The sequence below is a fragment of the Monodelphis domestica genome, chromosome 2 (genome assembly GCF_027887165.1).
Source record: "Monodelphis domestica isolate mMonDom1 chromosome 2, mMonDom1.pri, whole genome shotgun sequence".
In the NCBI taxonomy this organism is placed as follows: Eukaryota; Metazoa; Chordata; class Mammalia; order Didelphimorphia; family Didelphidae; genus Monodelphis; species Monodelphis domestica.
In genome coordinates this window covers 74,735,043-74,756,907 of record NC_077228.1, presented here as the reverse complement: position 1 = coordinate 74,756,907, position 21,865 = coordinate 74,735,043, and the positions used below count along the sequence as shown (strand labels likewise).

General features: G+C 39.7%; 1 protein-coding gene across 6 annotated transcripts in view; it reads right to left on the bottom strand.

Moving 5' to 3' along the window:
• RASAL2 (RAS protein activator like 2) overlaps window positions 1-21,865 on the bottom strand; it is a 374,103-nt gene that overhangs the window by 6,120 nt on the left and 346,118 nt on the right. For 2 of the 6 annotated variants that reach the window (XM_001373823.4, XM_007480870.3), the window contains 7 exons: window positions 20,742-20,978; window positions 19,264-19,465; window positions 16,712-16,911; window positions 15,030-15,891; window positions 8,536-8,670; window positions 6,229-6,431; window positions 5,569-5,656 (listed from right to left, as the gene is read on the bottom strand). In XM_001373823.4, coding sequence (XP_001373860.2) covers window positions 5,569-5,656; window positions 6,229-6,431; window positions 8,536-8,670; window positions 15,030-15,891; window positions 16,712-16,911; window positions 19,264-19,465; window positions 20,742-20,978 — 1,927 coding nt within the window. Of the gene's footprint in view, window positions 1-20; window positions 2,278-2,808; window positions 2,847-5,568; window positions 5,657-6,228; window positions 6,432-8,535; window positions 8,671-15,029; window positions 15,892-16,711; window positions 16,912-19,263; window positions 19,466-20,741; window positions 20,979-21,865 lie in introns of those variants that run through there. The other 4 variants (XM_003340123.4, XM_056814133.1, XM_056814132.1 and 1 more) reach the window with 3 other exon arrangements.

The window sequence follows — 21,865 nt, the reverse complement described above, 5'->3', positions numbered from 1 at the left end:
ACAGATGCACACATGGTTTTAGCTAGATTTACCTGTTACAATTTTATCCTTTGAAAAATAGGCTTTCTTTATTATTAACAGTTTTAAAGCCATCATCAACAATTCTGGCAGTTTCTATGAAAGAGTCAGCCATCTCAACATTTCCCAGTAAAATGGAACATCTCTGCCTCCAGGTTTCATATTACTTAACTCTTTCAGTTCTCTATAGGTCTGTTGTGCCTTGTTTGTCACCATTTGCCCCATTTTTTCTTTTTTCCTTCTTTTTTTAAAGCACTAGACAAACTAAATGAACTCGGCACACTGTAGATGTTAAGTCAGATAGTAGGGTGTCATGTTCATGTTCAACTCACATAATGAAGTTTCCTTTAATAGGTATTTACATGGCAAGCTGTCTTCTTGAACAGTATGCTTTAGGTTAATGTTTGAAAATGGTGGCAAAGAGAGAAGCACCAGATGTTTCATTTTACAAAGAAAAGGTACAAGTGGCCTATGGGTTTTTGGTCCTATAGACAACATACTAGTCACATCTGAAAAGAACCCACATTATGTTCCAAATTAAAACAGAAAATGGCAGCAGCCTGAAGTCACCAGCAAAGTGAAGATGCAACAGCAACAGAGGAGAGAAGCAGCCGAAAGCTCAAACTAGGAGTTATTTGAAGTTGGGGAGGGGAGGTGTGACTTAAAGGTGGATGCCATGAATATAACACATGAAAACAAACAGATAACACAAGGCTCCTAGACCCATTCCAGCTCAGAGTTACTCCAGGAAAGCTATCCAATTGTAAGTTTTCATTTTTCCCCCCTTTGGAAGAGTTTTGTTTTGCTGTTATTTTATTTTGGAAAAACAAATGGGCTGAATGGATGAGGATGAGTAAAAAAGGGCAGCCCAAAGGGAAGTGGGGCCATTAGAACAATTATTTTAAAGCTGCCAACCCCTTCCTCAAATCAGCACCACGAAGACACTGTAGGTACTAGGTACTATTTTATTTTAGATTCATAGATTTCTCTAACAAAAACGTATTTTTCAGGGAAAAAAAGCTCTAAGTGTTCTCATGGTCTCTATGAAGGTTTCCTGGTGTCAGAGAATACTGTGCCAGTTAAGGTGAAATTTAACCTAGAGTCCCAGTGAGGTTCCCTGTAGGGCTAGGACTAAAATGGTTTTCTTAACTGACAGAGCACTGAAAGTAGAGACGGCTCAGAGCTGTCTATACCTATGGCACACGTCATGGATAGTCTTCCAGGACAGATAGCACAGTAAAGAGATATGCTCACCTGGAAAGTTGTCTGGGTAAGTTATACACTGTGGTGAATATTGCTTTCTAGGGTAAACTGGTCTATACATTACTTATGGAAAGGGGAGAGGAAATCTGGCAATTCATACTATTACTGTTATCACCAGCTTTCATTCCTCTATGAAAGAAGATGATTAAAAAAAAGAAATTGGCATTACTACCCTCTGTGAATTATGATTTGCTCTGTAGCAACAAATGAACAATTTACAACGCTACACTAAACTGAACAAAGAAAAATAATCTGCAAAGGAGGTGGTTCATTGCTACTATCTCTGCGGATAGCTGTGAATGTACAGGTTTTTTAAAGGCTAGTGAGATATGGCCACAGTCCCCAGAAATAAAACATCATCAAAGTATGGAAATACTCTTCCCACAATCAGGAAATATACAGGACTAAGAAAAAATTGCTTAAATTGATTTAAAAGGCAAAAATAGCTCTTTCTGCCCTGAGACTGTACTTGGAGAAGCCCAGGGTTCTATCCTAATGAAGGCTGAATTCCACAAAAATATTTAGATGGATCTTTGATCTCACTGATGGGGAAACTTTTTTTATGGTACAAGTCGGAGCTTGTCAACCCATGAAACAATAAGACGTGTTTCAAAAACTGAGATCTTAGTGAGTTTAAAAAGAGGAGAAAGTGAGCATAGTTATGTAGGAAGCAGGGGTAATTGTACAGCCCAACCAACTCCCTTATCCAAGAAGTGAACATCTGTGAGTGGAGAAGAGTTCACCCCCCAAAACAAATGGGAGTTTTTGAATGCCAGGTTCAGAAGGTAGACGATGCTTTGATACTCTCAACTCTGAAGATTCAAAGGAAACACAATATACTCCTTCCTAACCCAGAGTAATTCAAGTGTGGGAAGTGCCAGGAGCTGGAATGCGTAGGAGGCCAGTGCCTGGGCCAAGACTAGGTGCTGGGCAGCTAGAGATTGAACTGGACTGGGTTTACTTGCCTGTTTGAATAATCTCATCCCCATTTATGACCTGTAATTTAACACAGTGGAGATGTCACTTGCAATAGTGCAGTAGCAGCACCTGCTCCTCCTAGGAAGCTCTTCTCTGTGCTCCACTAGTGGGGGGCCCTTGTGGGTTTCACTAAGCTTGTTGGAGCCAGGTGTGAAAGAGCCCTCTCCCCACACATGGCCTGGGGCTGGAGAATGGGAGCAGTGCCTGGCCCACCGTCGCTCTCCCCAGCCCCTCATTTCCTGCAGCATTTATGTCAGGACTCTGCTGGTCACAAAGCTCCTCCTCAGGCTACTTCAGAACAAGGTAGTCTCCTTGAACTAGTCCTACAGGTCTCGCAGAACCAACTGATTTGTGGAGAAGGAGGCTGAATTTAGGATCTGAGCCCAAGCCTTTTGGACAGGACGGCAGGGCAAATTAAGCACAGGGTGGGTGGAAGATGATTTAGCAAAAGAGATAAAAGACAAACATGGATATCAGCTAATTTCCTAGACATTTGCCCAATGGAGTTTTGGGGTAGTGACATGTCCCCAGCCTAAATAAGACTCTTACCTATGTAGGTGCTCTCTTTATACTACTGGGAACATTGCCTGAGGGACATCAAGGTAAATGTCAGATATTACACAGTATTGGTCACTTCTACAGGACATTTTCATCCCCAAACAGTTTTTCAATTCAACAAGAGTCTGTTAAATTCAATAAATATTAAGAACCTAGTATACATGCAAGGCACTGTACTGGGGATACACAGGCAAAAAGGGAGGGAGTCATTCCTAACCTCCAGGAATTCACATTCTACTGCTGACACTGAGGCCAGAACAGATTTACTTAGTTAGTCTTGAAAAGCTTTTGGAATATAGCTGATAGTGTAAGTAATATTTTCTGAGGGAATTAATTTAAGGAAGGTAAAAGTACAGAAGAACCTTTACAGAAAACACCAAGGGATGGTTCTAATGCTTTTAAAAATTGGTACTTCTTCTACAAGACAAGACCATCAATGTGGAAATATCTGTTATTTATAGAGCCTGTCTTTGCAATGGCATTTATACCAAGAGCATTTGGTCTCTGCATAAAGCAGCTGTCAAAATATAGTTCAGGAGTTACTGGCACCTTCAAGTATCTTTTCATGGCTTCATAGGCTGGTTTTCTTATAGAATTAATGTTTTTAGGAGGTGATACTTCATACAGTGATTTCTCAGATTATAATATTTTATCACTTGAGAATGTTTCTATTTTGGCTTCCATCGGGAATTTGTAATCTCCTTATATTTATCCAAAATAAGATGTCCATTAACTGGTGTGCCTTAAGAGATATTACCATTTCGTTTCATTAATTCTAGTGAGTGAACTATACCATGGTCTTCTCACCCCTAGTACCAACCCCCTGTCCGTGCTCAAGAGGAAATAGCTAGGTTGGCTGGTTTGGAAGGGAAAGCTATAAGTTAAAGTTAAGATCACCAAAATAGTACCTGGTAAAAATAAATTTGAAAAATCTGTAAAATTTGTTACCTGTAAAATTTGGTTCAGAACTAGTATATTGTTTACGTATTGCACAAAAGATGAAAAGCCTCTCCCTCCCACATCCTTTTGGTGAAGTTGGGGCAGAATTCTCACAGCTCTTGAGATCTGAAACTCAGATTTCCTTCCCTTTGACCTTTACTTCCTGTTACTCTTGACATGTAACCCCACACTAAACCCTAGAGGTTGAAATGGAGAGGAAAGTATCTTCATAAATGAAGAATTAGCCTTGGAAGTCAATTGAACCCAGGAAACTGCTCTGTGCATGAACAGGTAATTTTGGTAACAAACCCTATTCCAGAGCTGGCTGATGACTGACAAGGTTTTACTTTTTTGGCCCTGACTCCCTTTCCTTCAGTCTCCGATCTCTGTCTTTCTGTTACCCAACAAGATGACAAAGGAGGCTCTTGCTGGTCCCCTAAGCTGACTTGGCCATGGAAAAAATAACTTGAAATAAAACAACTGCATCGAGCTTGTCTTCCAAGCATCAAAACTCTCACCATTGACTCACCACAGAGTTCAGGGTTTGGAAGGTTGAGGGGAACTGCCCTGATTACATAGTCTGAATCCTCCCCTCAAACTCTGCCTCTTGCTGAGGGAAGGCTAGAAACCCACGTGTTGAAGACCCAGCTACAAGGCAATCCACCTGCACACCACCTTTGCAGCCTGGCTCAAATCTCTGGAACATTTTACTTTGGGAAAAACAGGCTGTGCTTGAACCCTCGCATGCTCTAGGAGGAGTCCAGCACAGATAACTCTCCCTGTGTGTTTCCTACCAAAAACAAAAGGAAATTGGAATCTGCCAGGACACTAATTGAGGAGGGCTGCTCAGGGAAGGAGGCGGCAGATCCAGAGCATGGATCCTTGCTCAGATTTTTTTCTTTCATAGCTCAATGACACATGTGATGATCTGTGTTTCTATCTTGGTCCAAGGATGGTATTGGAGTGTAAGAAATGCAAAGCTGACTGAGGTATTCTCAGAGAGATAGCAGTCTCCAGCTGCCAGAGCAGCAATTATCAAAACTGCACCTGCCTTTTTAGAGGAAATATTCCTTGCACTGAAAGAAGGAAGTGGCAAGTTAGAAGTATTTCCTGTCTCCCAGATTTTGCTCTGAGCATGGATGCAGTCTGATGCACAGGAGGTACTCTTGGCAGCTCCTGTTCCATAAGCATCCTAGGAATAGGCTACCGTGGGCATGGATCCAACTTGTGATTTCATTACCTCATTTCTTTTAGGGTCACCAGAAGAGCAGAGTGCCAACAAAAAAGGGGAGCCAAGCTGATCCCAAAGAGCACTGCCAAACCCAGGGCCAGGGGAACAGTAACACGGCTCAGGGCCGCTGGTTTGACTCGTCTTCCCTGGCTAGCCTGTGTTTGCCACGGGCTAACAGTTTATGGCAACAGTGGACGTGACTCACAAGATCGTGAACTTCACAGCCAAGCGATGGTCAGTGGAGGTTGCAAGCCAGACACATGCAGGGCGCTCGTCCTCTCTACACCAGGGGGATATAACTACTTCCATAAGAAGATTCCCCCATTGTGCACGAGGACATATTTTTGAGGTCACTGCCCCAAGAACACGAGTGCTTGTTTGCTCTGTTAATGGTTTACTTTCCAGTCCAGTGGAGAAAAAAACAATGGAGGTCATGTAGCCAACTGATGTTCCTTTAGGATTGAAAAGAAATGTCAGGAGCTTCTCCTCAACAACTTTTCCCCACATTTGTCCTGGCATTTGGATGGGGAATAAAAGTGATTATAAACAACTAGCTCATATTAGATTCCAAGCTCTCTTACCTGTGCATCAATGATTTTCTGCTTTGCATCAATAACTGCCTGCATCTCAGCATGATCTTTCTTTAACTCCTCTTCAACAGCCATCAGCCTGAAACAGAGTGAGAAGAGAGCATTTGAATAATTAAAGAAAATAGGTACTACATGAAGTGAGAGACATTACTGACTTATTATTCAAAATACTCCCACATACACACTCCTTTTTATTCCCTTTAAAATAAACAGTGTAGTTCTCTCTTCTCCATGGACATAATATGAGTGAATAAAGACACCAGTGGTGGCTTCTGGAAGATTATGCTGAGTTCTAAAGCATTTGGGTTGACTGACTACAGAGATACTAATAAAACAGAGGGAGATGGCTCTTTTGCTCAAAGGATTCTCCTCCAAAGTGAGTACGGACTATAAAGACAGGAGCCCCTTCCAAGGCCTCTCTCTTCTGTGACCTCTTGGAGAAAAGCCAGTTCAATATTTGTTCACTTTTATTTTAAAGAGAGCATATTAGGAAAAAAAAAGAAAGAAAAGGATGCTTGTGGCTTTCCAGGGAGCATCATAAGGTTCCCTGTTTGGAGAGTGTCAGGATATTGAAGGAGCCATGAGGCAGGCCCAGGTAGCTACAGCAGGTGCCAGGGATGGGGATTGGAGCCTGGGCTGCCTCCCTCTCACCTGCTGATGATGCTCTTCATCTGACTGTCCTTCTCCTCCTGCTGTCTGCGCAGACGCTCCTCACTGTCCTCCAGCCTGGCTTTGTACTCCATCAGGAGCTTCTGCATTTGCTGCTCTTGCACTAGGAGCCGTCGCTCGTACTCCTCCAATCTTCGGCTGGATACTTTCAGGCGCTCTTTCAATTTGGCAATCTCTTGTTCGTACTGCAGCAGGAATTGAGGAATTGGGTTGGGGAGAAGAAGAGATGAATTGGAGTGAAATCTGTTTGTAAAATTTAGTGCTCTGCACTGGCCCTGGAAAAGCATAAGAGGCTAGAGAGGGCATTCAATCACTGAAGGGACATTCTCCATCTTGGCTCCCTGCTAAGGCTGATCACAGAGTTAATGTAGAATGATATATTTAAGAGAAAAGAAAAGATGGGAATAAGCATTTACATAGTACCTGCTATGTGCCAGGAGCTACAGTAACTATTTTACAAAGACCCTACGAGATAGGTGCTATTATAAAAGCCCATTTTACAAATGAGGAAACTGAGGAAAAGGTTAAGTGACTTGTCCAAGGTCATATAGCTAGTAAATGTCTCAGGCCAGATTTGAATCCTGGGTCTTCCTGACTCCACAGAAAGTACTTTATCTGTTGAGCCACCAGGTACCCTCGTATAATCTACCATTCCAGAACTACCCATCTCTTTCAACTTAAACAGACTAATTTCTAAAGAATGCATCTAATTTTAGGGCAGTATTCAGCTAGAAGCAAAGAGAGTATCCATGAACAAAGTTCTTTAGGACGTGATCCATTCGAATTTTTTAAAATTACACTGAGCTTTTACTTTATAAAAAGCAAAATACACCAAAATGTTTAATGGGTAAATTCATTTTGAGTAACTATGAAACTTCTGGAGATGGGGAAAGGGAAGGTAAAGAAAATAAACATCTCTAAGAAGCCACCATGACAAGGTACCTCCATCTAAGCTCATCCTAGCTCTCTGTTTTCTATAACCGGAGTACGTATTCCCTTCTAGAAAGGTGAGAGTACTGAGCCACCATCCATAATGGGTGCTCTGAGCCATTTTTCAAGTATTAATAATGGATTTTCACTGAGTTGTTCAGAACCAGTGGTGTTCCCTTTGTGATATAGTGGTTCAAGGTTACAGGTACAGCCTAGAAATGTGGAGCAGAAGCCTTCTCTGTAGAGATGCAGCGAAATCTAGGCAAAGGTTAAGTACTGTAAACCTTAAAATTTCTTAGACTTATAAATGTTGGAAATTTCACCATTGGGAAATTTCATACTTGGAAAATTTCTTACTGATAGTGTATTGGAATGTGAACCCCATTGGCATGGGAGGTTCCTTCTCCTCCCTTCTTAAGATTACTTTAGGACAGAAACCTTTTGCTAAACAATGGAAAGGGCTTTGACCTATGCTTAAGCACAGAACAGGAATTTCTTTGAGTCATGATTGATTTTAGAATTGATACAATAGAGATACTTGGAATGACAGAATCAGGTCTTGGAAAATACAATTTCCACCCCACTCAGTCCTAACAGGATTTAGGAAGGGCTGCAGCATAGATCAAAATTTAATTATTCCAATCTCTACCCTACTCAGGGTAACAGGATTTAGGAAGGGCTGTAGCAAAGGATCAAAGATTTAATTATTTGAGAATATGACCTTCAACAGACATGTGCAAAGCCAGAGACCTCTGGGCGGTCCTGGGTTAAGCTAGAGCCACCATTGGCACAGGGAAATTGATGGACAGTGATTGATAGATGTGAGAACTGAGGGGAGGGAACTTGGATGGTTTCCTTAAAGATAGAGGGGTCTGAGGATGAAGGAGGTGGTTGGAGTTTTTTGGCTCTGAGTGGTTGGAGAGGTGCTCTGAGAAGCTTGCTCTGAAGGAAGCTGAAGGTGGAAGCCTCTGAGACTGTTTCTCCATTTTGGTCACGTGAGTAATAGGGACTGATCTCTTTTCTTTGCCCCAGCTATCTAAGGGCTTGGGCCTTTTGGCCCAGCCTAAACAGAAGGGGTATTTAAGCCCTATTCCCTTCTCTCCCCTTTCTCTCTCTATCTCTAATTCCTTTCTTCCTCCTGTTTGTAATTAAACTCTATAAACGGTTGACGGCTGACTTGAGTTTTCATTTAGGAATTACATAGCTGAATTCCTTGGCGACCTTAAATTAATATATATCAGTCTTTTAAAGTGATTTCCTTGTCACAGTACATAATCTTGGCCCAGACCTTACACACACACTGCTACATTTCTGCATCATTGGGGTAACCAAGCCAAGAAGGCACACGCTAGATGCTACCTTTTCTGCATGCTTGACGTCATCTTGATTTTGCTCAGCATCTTCTTCATCTTCTTCGTATTGCCCATTATTCAGAACCCAGGCTGCCGTCCTCTCCACTGGAGACATTGTGGCAGAATCTACAGGTGACTGAACCTGCATCAGAAATGATCATGGATATTTACCAAAGAATGCCAATTGGTATGCTTAGAGTTAATGCAGTGTGTCTTTTTGGAGGAGAAAACGGATTCAGCCAATTTTAGTGTCTTCACTTTTTTCACTCAGTTACATATGTCTATGATTTTGGTTTTAAATAATATTGTCTCAGAAGCAAATTTTCTTAATGGTCATCTAGCCAATCACAGACCAGGAGGCACACCTATCACCTCCAAACATCTTGGCACCCACTTACCCTGCTCTTGCTCCATACTCCTCACCAGGAACTGTGACTCACTCCTGGAATAAAATTGTCTACTCAGCTGAGAACTCTCCCTAGGACTGAGCTTAATTGGCTAGTCATTAAATGTAAACTTGCCTAAAGAACTCTATCTGGCCAGTACTAGCCAGTTCCTCATATCCACTTGCCCTGAACATCTGGCCATCTGCCCCACATCCACTTTAGTAACCTCTACTCCTTTTCATCTCAGGCTCTTCAAAGAGGAATCAAATCTATCCTACTATTGTTTCTGAAAAGGACAACAGGCTGACCTATGGAGTCACTCACCATTCCACAGACTCCCCAAGAAAAACTTTCTTCCCCAGCCATCACTCCTTTTATGTACTCTCTCCCCCATTAGAATGTAAATGCCTTGAGGGGAAGATATGTTTTTACTTCTGTCTTTGTATGCTCAGTGCCTAGCACATAGTGTAAGAAATGCTTTTTAATTAATTCACAACCATGGTTGGGGAGAAATGCCCATCTTTATAAGAACACAACTGGCTAAACAGATTTTGCTTTTATTAAATTTAGTTATATAGCTTCCTCCTCAAATCAAAGATATAGCCTTATGGGGTTGTTCATTTGGCCTAAGGGTCTCTAGGATTTTGGCAACTATACTAAAAGCAACAGACTTTCACAGAAAATATAAAACAAGTTTTAAAGAGCTGACTGAACACTGTTTTCAAGTATTCTGTGCCAGATCTGGTTTTGTCTCTTTGGAGTCAGGCCAATAAGGCTTGGTGTGAGATCTAGGGGTTAGTCTTTTTAAAATCAAGATGGCTTTCTATTCGGGGGATCAACATTTCTTCATCTTTCAAGGGAAGAGAATCATCTGTCCAACAGGGATGGAGAATATGAAAATTTATATTATAGCATTATCTCCCACATTTAATTCATTCTTAAGGCTGGATTGGAGCACTGGTCTTAAAAATGAGTTCTCAGAAATGAGTTGAGGGGAAGACAGGAAACAAGAGATGTTTAAATGCCCTTTGGAGACATCACCTCAAAGATACAGGAAAGAATGTTTTTTAGGCTGGTTGACCAGACTTAAAATATAACTTATGTTTTGACAGTCTTCACTGGCAATATGACTTCATCTCTGAAGAGGTAGGTCTTTTCTAAGTTTAGAGATATTCTAGTAGTAAGTGGTCCCTGGATAATCCTCTTAAAAAAGCTATTTCTTCCACTGTCTTAAAAAATCAAATGCATCAAATTAATGTGGCTGTAAACCTTATTGTCTGAGCAATAACACCCAGGGCCTGGGTTAACTAGAATAGTGAACTGCATGCCTCACTCTACAGGTCTGACAGAAATACACACCCGTCTCCTTAGGTGGCTTCCGTTCAGGCCCATCATAGCAATTGGTTGTAAAGTTCTTTTTATGCATGTTCTGACTTGAAAGGCAAAAGGATAGTGTCCATGTGTTTTCCTTTTTAAAGTAAACAATTTCAAGGTCAGTAAACTTTTAAAGATAAATGCTTTTACCAGCTGTTTTGCTAAGATACAATAGAATTTCCATAGTAAAAGTTTTTTTCTTAAACAAGTTTTTATTTATATCTTTTGTCTTATTTTTATCTTTATCAACAATTTCTGCAGTATTTCTTCCCCTGCTGCTTCCCAGGGTCACTTTATGTGATTTTATGTGCCAGGAGAAGTTAGCTAGGTGGCTCAGGGGATCATCAGACCTAGTTAGTAAGAGCTGAGTTCAAATCCAGCTTTGGACACTTACTAGTTGTGTGACCACAAGCAAGTCATTTAACCTCAATTTGCCTTAATCCTCTGGAGAAGGAAATAACAAACCATTCCACTATCTTTGCCAAGAAACCACCAAGCACAAGTATGGTCCATTGGGTCACAAAGAGTCAGACAAGGCAACCACTCAACAACAACACTGTCAGGTATCCTGCTGAGCCATCCCATATATTAGATATTTGTAAAAAGTGTCTGAAATAAAGAAACTACTCAAAGCAATAACAATTCCCATTCCCTATTAGAACATTGTCATATTGAGGCAGCCAACTTAATAACCTTTCCTCCTAATCTTGTTATTAATAAAATCTAGTTTGATGGTGGCTTATCCCTGAGAAAATTGGATGCGATATATATGATAAAGAACACAGGACACAGGTTTTTGGCTTTTGGGGACTTAGTTGTTCAGTAGGCTAAAAGGTTTGAATTATCCAAGAAGAAACTAAAAATTAAGGTTGGCTTCTTATACTCATTGAAGCTATAAAATGGTGGGTGAAACATAGCTTTCTGGATAAAAAAATGGTTCTATCAATAAGAGAATAGATAGAAGGCCCTATCTATTCAAGTGTATGTCTCCCTAATTCCTCACACATCACACAAATCTTAGTTCTTCTCCTCACCCTCAAAATGCTCACTTGGACTCCATGCTTTTGTGCATTTCCCCACCTGGAATGCCCTTACAAAATCACAAAGCTGCAAGTGATGTAAGCTGTAACTTAACCAATTTTCCTTTTACAACAAACGTAACAAGTTGTCAACTAAGCTTTGCTCTCGTGAGGGGGAGTCCATTACCTTCCAAAGATGCACATTATGTTTTTGAATTGCTCCAATGGTTGAAAAGGTTTTTTTGTACTCGAGCCTAAATTTGTCTTTTTTTTTGAAATTTACATTCATTTATCTCTTTTTTGCCTTTTGAGACAAGGTAAAACACTCTCTTAAATCTTTTCATCAATCAAAGGGCAACTCAATCTCTGACTCCACCCTGCAGGTTTCCCTAATTACTAAGCTCGTAAAGTCTTATTTTTTTACTTCTCCTCTGAACTTTTTAAAGTACTTATCTAAGTCTATATACACTTGGCTTCTAATTTTATGCTGCTTTATGTTTAGTTATTTTTTCAATATCAATTTCTTCTTCCAGACAGATTCCTTTGGTGCTAGAACTCTGTCTCTCTGTCTCTGTCTCCTCACTTCCGTGTGTACGTGTGCGTGTGTCTGTGTGTGTGTGTGTATTTTATAGTGCACATGAATATTCACAGAGTAAATGCTTGTTGATTAGTACTAGGATGCTCTTAAGAGATCTGTTTTTTCAATGATCTAAAAGTGAATAGAAAATTTGTCTTTCAGCTTCTTTTTAAGCTGAACAGGTAGCAAAAACTGTTATCCCTAGCCTACAGTCAAAGACATTGGGGACATTAAAACTTACAAGAACATATGTGCTTTTTCCTGTGGGGAGGGGTGGGGAGAACCAAGAGAAAGCTTTAGGGCACAAGGACTTGACAATCCTTTACACAGCTCTTTGACTAATTCTATTAGTCATATCCTGGACATAATGAGAAGAGTTCTAGAACAAGAGCTCTCTGTTCTTTGATAATATTTACTAGATGCAAGAAAGCCTGACTGGTTTCAACTTCTTGACAAGCCTGAAACAGGTCTGGTTTGTACATGCAAGTAAACATCATGCCCAAAATAGGAATGTAAGGGCCCTAATTAAACACATATAATAATCAGCAAAAAGAGTCATTGAATAGTTTGAATTTGGGATAGTTTCAAAGTGTTCAGAGAACAACTTCGCTAATTTTATCAGTGGTGTATGTGTATCAAATTTCAACCCCTAAATTTAGGTTACATATTGAACTCGAAAATACTGATTAATTTAAAACAATATGCTATTTTATGTGTAAATAACGTATAAGATGTCAGGGGGAAAATAGAGACAAGAATGAAAAAGAACTCTGAAAAGGGGCCATGAAAAGTAAGGGTCAAAATGTTAGCAAACAGTTCTTTTAAGAACAACAAAGCTATAGTACAAAATGTTAAGGACAAAATTTCTGTCACTGGAATACTGTCACTAGAAATTTTGTTCCCCTCCTACTTACTTAATAGAAAAGACTGAAGCCAGTAAATGCTTTGCCAAACAATAGTCACTGCTCTGTGCTAAGAAATAAGCAGAACTTGCTAAAGACAAAGCTGGGGATAATTACAGCCTCCCACAGTTCAAACCCTACAAAGAAATCCTCCACATTTCAGAGAAAAGAATTCCCCAGCATAATTTGCAATTAAAAATATGTAGAGGAATTTGTTTGGAAAAAATGCTGACTATAGAACTCTGGAAATTCTACAATGGAGCAAAGAGTAAGCAAGAAAGAAAAGCATAAAAAAAAAACCCAAAACAAAACAAACAAACAAACAAAAAAACCCCAACCAAACCTAATATTCTGAAGTGACTTGAGAAATAGGAAATAAATAGGTTGGGTAGAAAAAGACAGGGTTGACAGATAAGTGGGAATTTCAGAAAGCAAATTGCAGGGACCATGCTTGGTACTAGTTAAGTGCTTAATAAATGCTATGTCATTCATTTTCATTCATTCATTCATCAACTAATGAGGCTGGCAGGAGTGGTTAGGGAACAAAAGGAGAGGAATGCTTTAATGAGCATCAAAAAATGCCTCACCACAGCATCACACACATAAGCTCTCCCTCTAGAAGCAAATCTACAGAAGTGACCCTGACCCTGACCCTGACCCTGACAGAACATGCAAACCAACCCAACCATATCTGCTCACCTAACCCTAAATGGAATAGCACTAAGATTAGGAAACAGGCCACAAAGATAATTGTGGACTGTTTCCAACTCACCAACGGACTGTGTGATTGTTAGGAATAACAGAGAGGTTGTGACCTGCCAAAGCATATTTAAATTGCAATGTAGCTGAACTACATGCAGTATTAACAGTACAATGGTGAGCTCTGGGTCCTGGGAAGAGGGGTTCTTGTGGTTTAGGAGGAAGGGCCAGTGGAAATGTTTCCTCTCCATTAGTTCTAAACAAAATGTTAAAGAATCTAAAAATTGGTCTTTGGTACTCTTTCTCTCTGTCTTTTTAGTGATCCTTTTAGTGCCCTATTCAATACTTTGTAGGCTTGGCTGGCTAGGGGTTCTGTCCCTTCCCTCCCCCTTTTCTGTCTTAAGACATTCTTGCCTTTCTATCATGTCTAAACTCATAAAATCTCTAAACAACCCCAAATTTTAAACATGTTTGTCAATTAAGATTGCTTATATTTGAAAATTCCACTTTATAAGCAAATAAATAGGTAAAGGAAACATAGGGGTTCCTTGTTGGTTTGTGTAGATTTGAAGAGGATATATGTATTGACTTCTTTCAATGTTAACAATTAATTTGCTTTATGAAAAAGGGTTCTTGATTTTATGAAAAAATTTGTCTAAGAATTCTTGGTTCTCTGAATATTTTTAAATAAGTTTAATAAGATTAAACTTAAAAAAAAAACACCTTTTAGTAGTATATCTCTTTTAAAAAGCAACACCCCCTTATAATTTCCAGGTAATTAGCTTATTTCAAATAGTAAAATATGAGCCACTGATTCAAACTATAAAATGTTAATTACAAGAAAGGGCTGGGTGGGTTGGCTAATAGTCAAGGGTAGCAATTTTGTTAGTTTTCAGTATATTAAGTATAGATGTGAGCATTTCTTGGGCTAAGCCCATGTAGAGAAGTAGCAATGGGTTTGAAAAGTCTTAAGAGTCAAACCACATATGTGTTTCTTTAATTTTCATTACCCTGACTCATTACCTTTACCTGTTTGTTTTTCTTACCACTTCCAGGAAAAAACTCAAGGGGCCTATGGCATTTCCAGAGGGAGCTTTGAAGGAAGGCAGGGCCTGGCAGACAAATAGGTTTATGCTCCCATAAGCTTGAGGATAAGTCAAGAAGAAGTTGTAGCCTCTCTCTTCAGTGTTCACTCAATTGCGCCGGCCTGCTGGTTCCTTGGTATGTTTCATCACTCCCTCTATGCCACTACCTGACTTGGGTACCAATGGAATACATGGACCATTTGTAAAAGAGCAGGGATTGCTCATGACAGGCATAGGAGGCCGTGAAGGGCAATGAGTCAAAATGCACTCTACTTTCCTTTCTAGTTTTTCTACTTAGACTCAATTTAGTTAAATTTCTTTTTCAAATGAGGAAGTAGCAGAAAGTGCCATCAAGTGAGCACCTTGTTTTTTAATTGGATTCCCTGGTAACTAATGTTGCTAGAACCTAGCTGAGATCGCACAGGTTATTGCAAAAACCGCATTCAAGGTTACTCCTACCGGCTGTGCCTGCTGCCGCTGGATTGCTCTCACTTTCGGGACAGGACTTTCTCTGGAGGAGGATGATTGCTGCCGGGACCGGCTTCCATTCTGCACGGGTTCGGCCATGAGGGCTGCGGAAGCTACCGACATGCTTCCTGTGCTCCTTAAGGAAGCGCTGTGGGGCAAGGACTGGGGGGCTTTGGCCCGGGCGCCCAGCCCGGCCTGGTCCAGTTTGCGGATCTGTGCTTGCCCGGTACTATTTTGCCGTGGAAGGGCAAGAGGTATGTGTCTGTCTGGCCCTGTGTGCCTCCTAGAAAAGTCTTCGCTCTGGGTGCTGCGTTTGGCGAAGTCTTCCAGGCTGCTGTTGCTGGGTCCACTGAGTTTGAAATCTTCACTATTGCTTTGGCTTCTGGAGCTGGCAGTGCTTAAGTTCTCCAAACTGGAATCCACAGAGGCCTTTGGCATGGAAGGGGTGGGATTGTTGAGGTGATAAACTGGGTTCTGGAAGGACAGGGGCTGGAGGCTGCCTGGCTGGCTCAAGGCGGGATGCAAAGGTCTCCTCACTTGGGGTGCGCTCTGAGGGGTACTCTGCGTCTCTCGGAGCTGTTTGATACTAGCCACTTGAGTTATGGAAAGTTGGCTGCCGGTTAAACGCATGGGCACATCCAGCATAATGGATGAATGGTCCATTTGAGCAGCATGGGGGTCCTGAAGATCCATAAGTGAAATACTCCTTCCATTAGGAAGTCCATTTTCCTTTTCATCTTTTTCTGAATAAGTCATGCTTTGGGAGGATGCCTGCTGAACCAACAATAATGTTTTACCTCTAAAATAACTATCTGTGTTTTCCTGGGTGGGAGATTTTGATTTGTGTAAATCACTGTGGAAAAGAAAGAGATTCTGAGTTACCAATTAGGCAAGAACCCAGGCCATTCACTTGAGTCATGACAGTCCCCTCTGAAATTTCATGGGACTAATATTCAATATATTTTTCCTCCCCAAATTTTAATTCCATATGTTGATTTGAAGATAAAATATATTTACACCATTGTAGTTTTCTCAAAAGGCACAAACCCCCAACTCTAAATTTTATTCCTATTATTTTGCTGTGTTTCTAATTAATATTCAAGTATGGTTTTTACCTTTTCCCAAGCCTCTGATTTTTACTTGGTATTCCAAATTAGTCTTAAAAGGCCAAACCCTCTCTGATGACCTTCCAGCTCTTGCTCCTGTCCGCTTTTCTACTTCCTCCTCCACCCATCACTTGTGCATACCTAGAACTTAATATTTTTGGGACCAGAGTTTCATTTGTTCCAGATCAAATAATCCCTTTGGGGATTTACCTTATAATCACTACTGCAGGAAAATATTTAAAATATAGGAATAGGGAAGATCATTGAAAGCCCTCCTCCTCTTCTTCATTCAGTGAAAGTTTATCAATCACCAAACTGTAAAACATTAAAACTGAAAGGACCCTAGAGAATACTACCTGGTCTAACTGCTTCATTTTGTAGTGAGGCAATTAAGGTCCAAAGAAGTAGCTGATATATAATGTAATAGATATGAGTAATGTATAATAATATAAATAATATTGGAAGACAGCACCAAATTAAGTAGATCTTTGTTTTCTAGAATTTTACCAATTCCTTACATTATTTCACTTCTTTGATATTGTAGCTGAAATCTTCATTCTTTCATACCTGTCAGTGGGGTCCTCAAATATCTTCTGCAGCCCTGAGGAAAGACTGCCACTGACATTTGGGCTGGAGTTATGTTCAGTGAAGCGTCTCAGTTGCTGCTGTATTGGTGTAGGATTAGTTAGTGACTTGGTAATATCAGCAAGTACACGAGGAAGTGGTCCCAATTTTGCCACAGTCGCCTGTAGGAAGGAATTTTCACCCTAATTGGATAATAAGCATCGGAACATCCGCCATATTTTTTTTGGGGGGGGAACGGGATATGATGCACATTGATGGAGGTGAAGGTTGGAAGGAAGGGTAGGTTTTTGCATGTGGGTGTGGCAGGTTCATAATGCATTGTTATGGAGCAGCGTAACCATGGCGACGAGATGAAGAGACGAAACAAGGTGTGCAGCAGGCATTGAGGAAAGAAAGGAAATAGAAAAGAAATTAGGATTAATGCAAAAAAAATATTTAAGACATGCTTAATACAACCATATTGCCATTCCAACTTAAAATGGGCATGCAAAGCTGACTAAAGTCTGTGGGGGTAGAGTAGGCCAAGATGGGCTGGAGAAATGAGGCAAACCATCTAATAAAAAAGAATTCAAAAACAATAGGATCAGCTAGCTGGATGCAACTTCCAAGGTTAAGGAATCATGTGGGAAAAGATGCATGCCAATATACAAGAAGGTGCTATATTCAGGAGGCCAAGAGAGCACTGGAGGGCCACAAGGTTGTTATTAACAGTTAATATCCTATTTTATTTGAGGCATTCTATTCTATTGCCATCTGAATGTGCATCAGTGGAACAAAATATCTTTACAACAGAGTCATATCAAAAGTAACCAGGAGATGTTACTAGGTATAGTTCAGATTCTTATGATGAAAGCATATTTATACAGTAGAGATTTTCCCCCAGTAAATATTTTAAAACTTCATCCTAAGATAATTCCATTTCACAGAATATTTTGCAGCCTACTGATGTTTTTTTTTTTTAATGGACAATAACAATCTTTTAGTACCAGCTTTCTTTCTCCTAATCTTTTTTTTTCCTCTTACAAAAATGATTATTATCAAGAAATCTGGACTGTTGTTTAAGGCAATGTTAATATATGCTCAAAGCCAGGATTTCTTGACCTTTTGCTTCATGGACTCTTGGCAATCTGGTGAGGCCTAAGGATCCCTTCTTAGAATAATGTTTTTAAATGCACAAAACAAAAATACATAGGCTTACAAATCCTATATCACTGAAATATAGCTATCAAGATGTTTAAAAACCAAATTCATGGATATCAAGTTTAGGACTCCTGCACAAGGCAATCAGTAAACGTGTCACATGAAGACCATGTTATCTCTCTCTTTTCCTGAGGAATGTCTTGCCAACTATTCCTTTTTGCTCTCTAGCTAAAATTTCAGATAAACTTGAGCAGATGGGAAAGCCACAAGGTAGACCCAGAGAACAGATGATTTGTGGATCTTGCCATCTACACCATCACCTAAGTGGCCTCAGCAAAAACGATCTTTGTAAATAAGTTTTACAACCCAAAGTATCTTAATTTTGTATCCAAGGTACAAAATATTCAAGTATGGCTGGAAAATAACTGCATAGATCTTCATCATAACAAAGAATATGTTTGTTTTTGGAAGCTATTCTGACATACTAATATGTATAGTTACATTGTATTTGTGGGGAGGAGATGCAACAATAAATAATTATAGTCATATAGTTTCTTGGTTACCAAAGTCTATTTTAGGTATTTCTCCTCTACAGAGACTGTTCATCCTGTCCAATTTCCTAAAGGTAGGAAAATGATTGGCATGATATCAATTTAATCAGGAATGGGAGAAAATGTAATTTTCTTTAGCCTCCAAGTGGGGCTATAGTCAGAAAAAGAAATTACTTAAAATGATGATTACTTCCTATGTGTCTAATTCACACCTGTGGAGAAACAACACACTTGAATTTTCAGATCCCAGGTGGACTCTGTGGCATTAGCAATTATGAAATTCATTTTTCTGACTTGTACAGGGAAAGGTATCCTACTTTAAATATAATTTCCTCAGTACTTTTTTTTTGACATTATCAGCACTTTTGTTGGAAAAAACTATATGTGGTCTTGATTCACTCTACCTTGTGTGAATTAGACCGCATACTCAAATCCTTGATATCAGTTTGCTGAAACACCAAAATCATCAAGCTGTGACTTCCATAAATTTCTGATTCAAGTGTGCAGGACTGTTTTCCATTATTTCACTAAGAGTATGACACTACACAAAGGCATACAATATTATCTGCTGCCACTCAAAGGGCATTTTTTTGTTTGCATCTCTGTTTCTTTTCTCTACTAAGTTTGAGGATAATGAACACTGTATTATACACAGTAAGCACAGTTAGATATTGAGGGTAAACCATTACAAACCTGGTTGCCCCTAGAGCCACAGGGCCAAGTGTTAATTTTTCAACCAGTGCTGAAATGGGGCACAATCCTCATGCCCAGGAATTCCAGTACTCAGGTACATTAAGGTTTCATATCTCCCTTCTCCCCTTTTATGTTTCCAGCCTGCTTTACCTTATCAAGTTGGGAAACAACTTCCCATAATAAAGAATGCAAAACAGAAAGCTCTCTGCCCAGATCAATGTAGCCATCAAAGCCAGGGGTATTTGAGATGGTGTCCGGGTTAGAAATTTCCAGAAGAAAGCGCTTCATTCCACTCCACTCATGCTCTAAGAAATCATTCATGAAAGCCATGTATTCCTCTTTGTTACCAAACCTGAAGCAAAGGAAAAGAAAGACACTAATTTTTACATGGAATATATTTATGAAAAAGAGGATAGAAGGGCACATCCATATATATGCATATAGGATTAGGAAAAGTGGAAAATCTTAAAATTTCACTTTCTTTCTTATTTTTTTCAAACTTTTATTTTCTCTCTTGGATTCAAATACTAATTAATGGCTCCAAAGCAGAAGAGCAGGGAGTGATAGACAATTGGGATTAAATGACTTGCCCAGGGTCACATAGCAGGAAGTAAAATATCACTTTCATTATCTTACTTCCCAGATCAAAAGTCTTCAATGACATTCTAATGATCACAGAATTAAGAAATACTTCCCCATTCCAGTCATTCTTTTTATTATCACCCACTCACTTGAAGGATGTTATGAGGATTAAGTGAGATAGCATATGTAAAGTCTGTTTGCAAACTTTAAATTCCTATAAATAATATTAGCACTGCTGGCGACCATTGCCCTGCCCCATGCCTTTCTTTGCCACTGATGTTTTTCTGACCTGAGATGCCTTTTCCCATTCTTTCATCCAGTCAACTTTTAGTCGTCCTTCAAAGGGCACAGCAAGTCTTATTTCCTCCATGGAGCTCCCTACAATCACTCCAGCACACACGAATACCTCACTTTTTAAAACTCTCTTGGCAGCACTTCTTGGCTATTTCATTCCTGTCATGCACATGGTGACATGCCTTTCAGGAGGTACACAGTACCTTCTCTCCAGAGAGGTCATGGACTCCTTGTGAATAAGTATTCCTTTTGAAGGCTTCCACAGTGTCAACCATGCCATGGGGTGCTTAATAGATGCTCAGTAAACACTGGTATGGAATAATGGTTAAATCAATCATGATACTCCTTATGCCTATTCCTGCACAATCCTTTATAATACACATGAGCCAGGAATTGACATTTAGTAGCGATCTTTTAATGGTGCTGTATTTGTTCAGCTCTAAGTAAATGTATGTGCCTGTGTGTGTATATACAAGTGAACTGACCAGTGGTGCCCTTCTGGGAAACACACACACACACACACACACACACACACACACACACACACACACGCACGCACGCACACACATAAGTATGTGTGCATGTCTGTGTGTGCACACACAAACTTACATATATGTATGTATGTGTCTGTGTGTATGTGAAATTCCTTTTTATATGGATGTAGCTTGTGACCAGTTTTACAATTGACCAATATTCCTCTTTTTTAAAAAATTTTAATTCTTTAAAGATGTTATTACATTGCCGTCACCTACTTTGCAAAATTTGCAAGGTTCTGAATAACCTTGGCAATCAGTGTTAAAGTCCTAGCCGTCCGGTCATCAGGATATTCCTGCATAAGGCTGAAGAGACTGGGAGACATGATAGCTGGACACAGGAAGCGGAGGAACAATGAAGCACTAATGAGACGCTCGCTGAGGTCTGGCTTGCCCCTGTTTAGGCACTGTTGCTTCCATGATGCAAACACTTCTTTCAGTTCACGAGGGAAAACACTGAGGAGCAAAAAAGAAAATCTCAATGAAATATAAACATTCACAAAATAGTTAATGATATGACATATTCCTAAGGTGTGTGGCTAACAAACACAGGCTTGGTGGTGGAGGAAGTTCTATAAAGTTATATTTACCCAAATGTGGCCTGGGGAAGCAAATTTCACATTTTGATTTTGTCATGAACTTTGAAACAAATGAATAGCAGGTTAGATGGACTGGAAACACAAAATTCAGTAGTTAGTTTAAATTTAATTGCTCAAGATATGAAGATAGCATGAGGTTCCTATATTAACAATTTATTTAACATCATTTAGAATTGGCACTCAAAAAAAGAGTTTAATAAAAATTCTCCCAAATTTCCAAATTAGGAGGAGGCAGATGGATGGCTCAGTGGATTGAGAGCCAGGCCTACAGACAGGAGGCCCTGGGTTCAAAAGTGACCTCAGATACTTCCTAACTGTGTGACCCTGGGCAAGTCACTTAACTCCCATTGCCTCGCTCTTACCACTCTTCTGCCTTGGAAGAAATATATAGTATTGATTCTAAGGTGGAAGGTAAGGGTTTATTAAAACAAGCAAACAAACAAGAAACCCACCAAATTTTCAAATTAGGGATCCTTTTCAAACTGCTAATTTATTACAGGGCAGAGGCAAAATATCAATACAGCTATTATACTATATTAAGTGTTTTTGGAAGGCATAAAAGGCATAAAAAAGGTGTTTAACATTCAACTATGTGATACTGGTATGTAGAAAGATATTTTTACAAAACAATATTCTAGGGGGCTTTCTTCTTAATGATGGATATTCCAATTCTGTATGAAATAACACTAGTTATTTGCCTTCATTTTTTTCCTTCAGGTTTTCTACCTTTAGTTGGGAGATTAA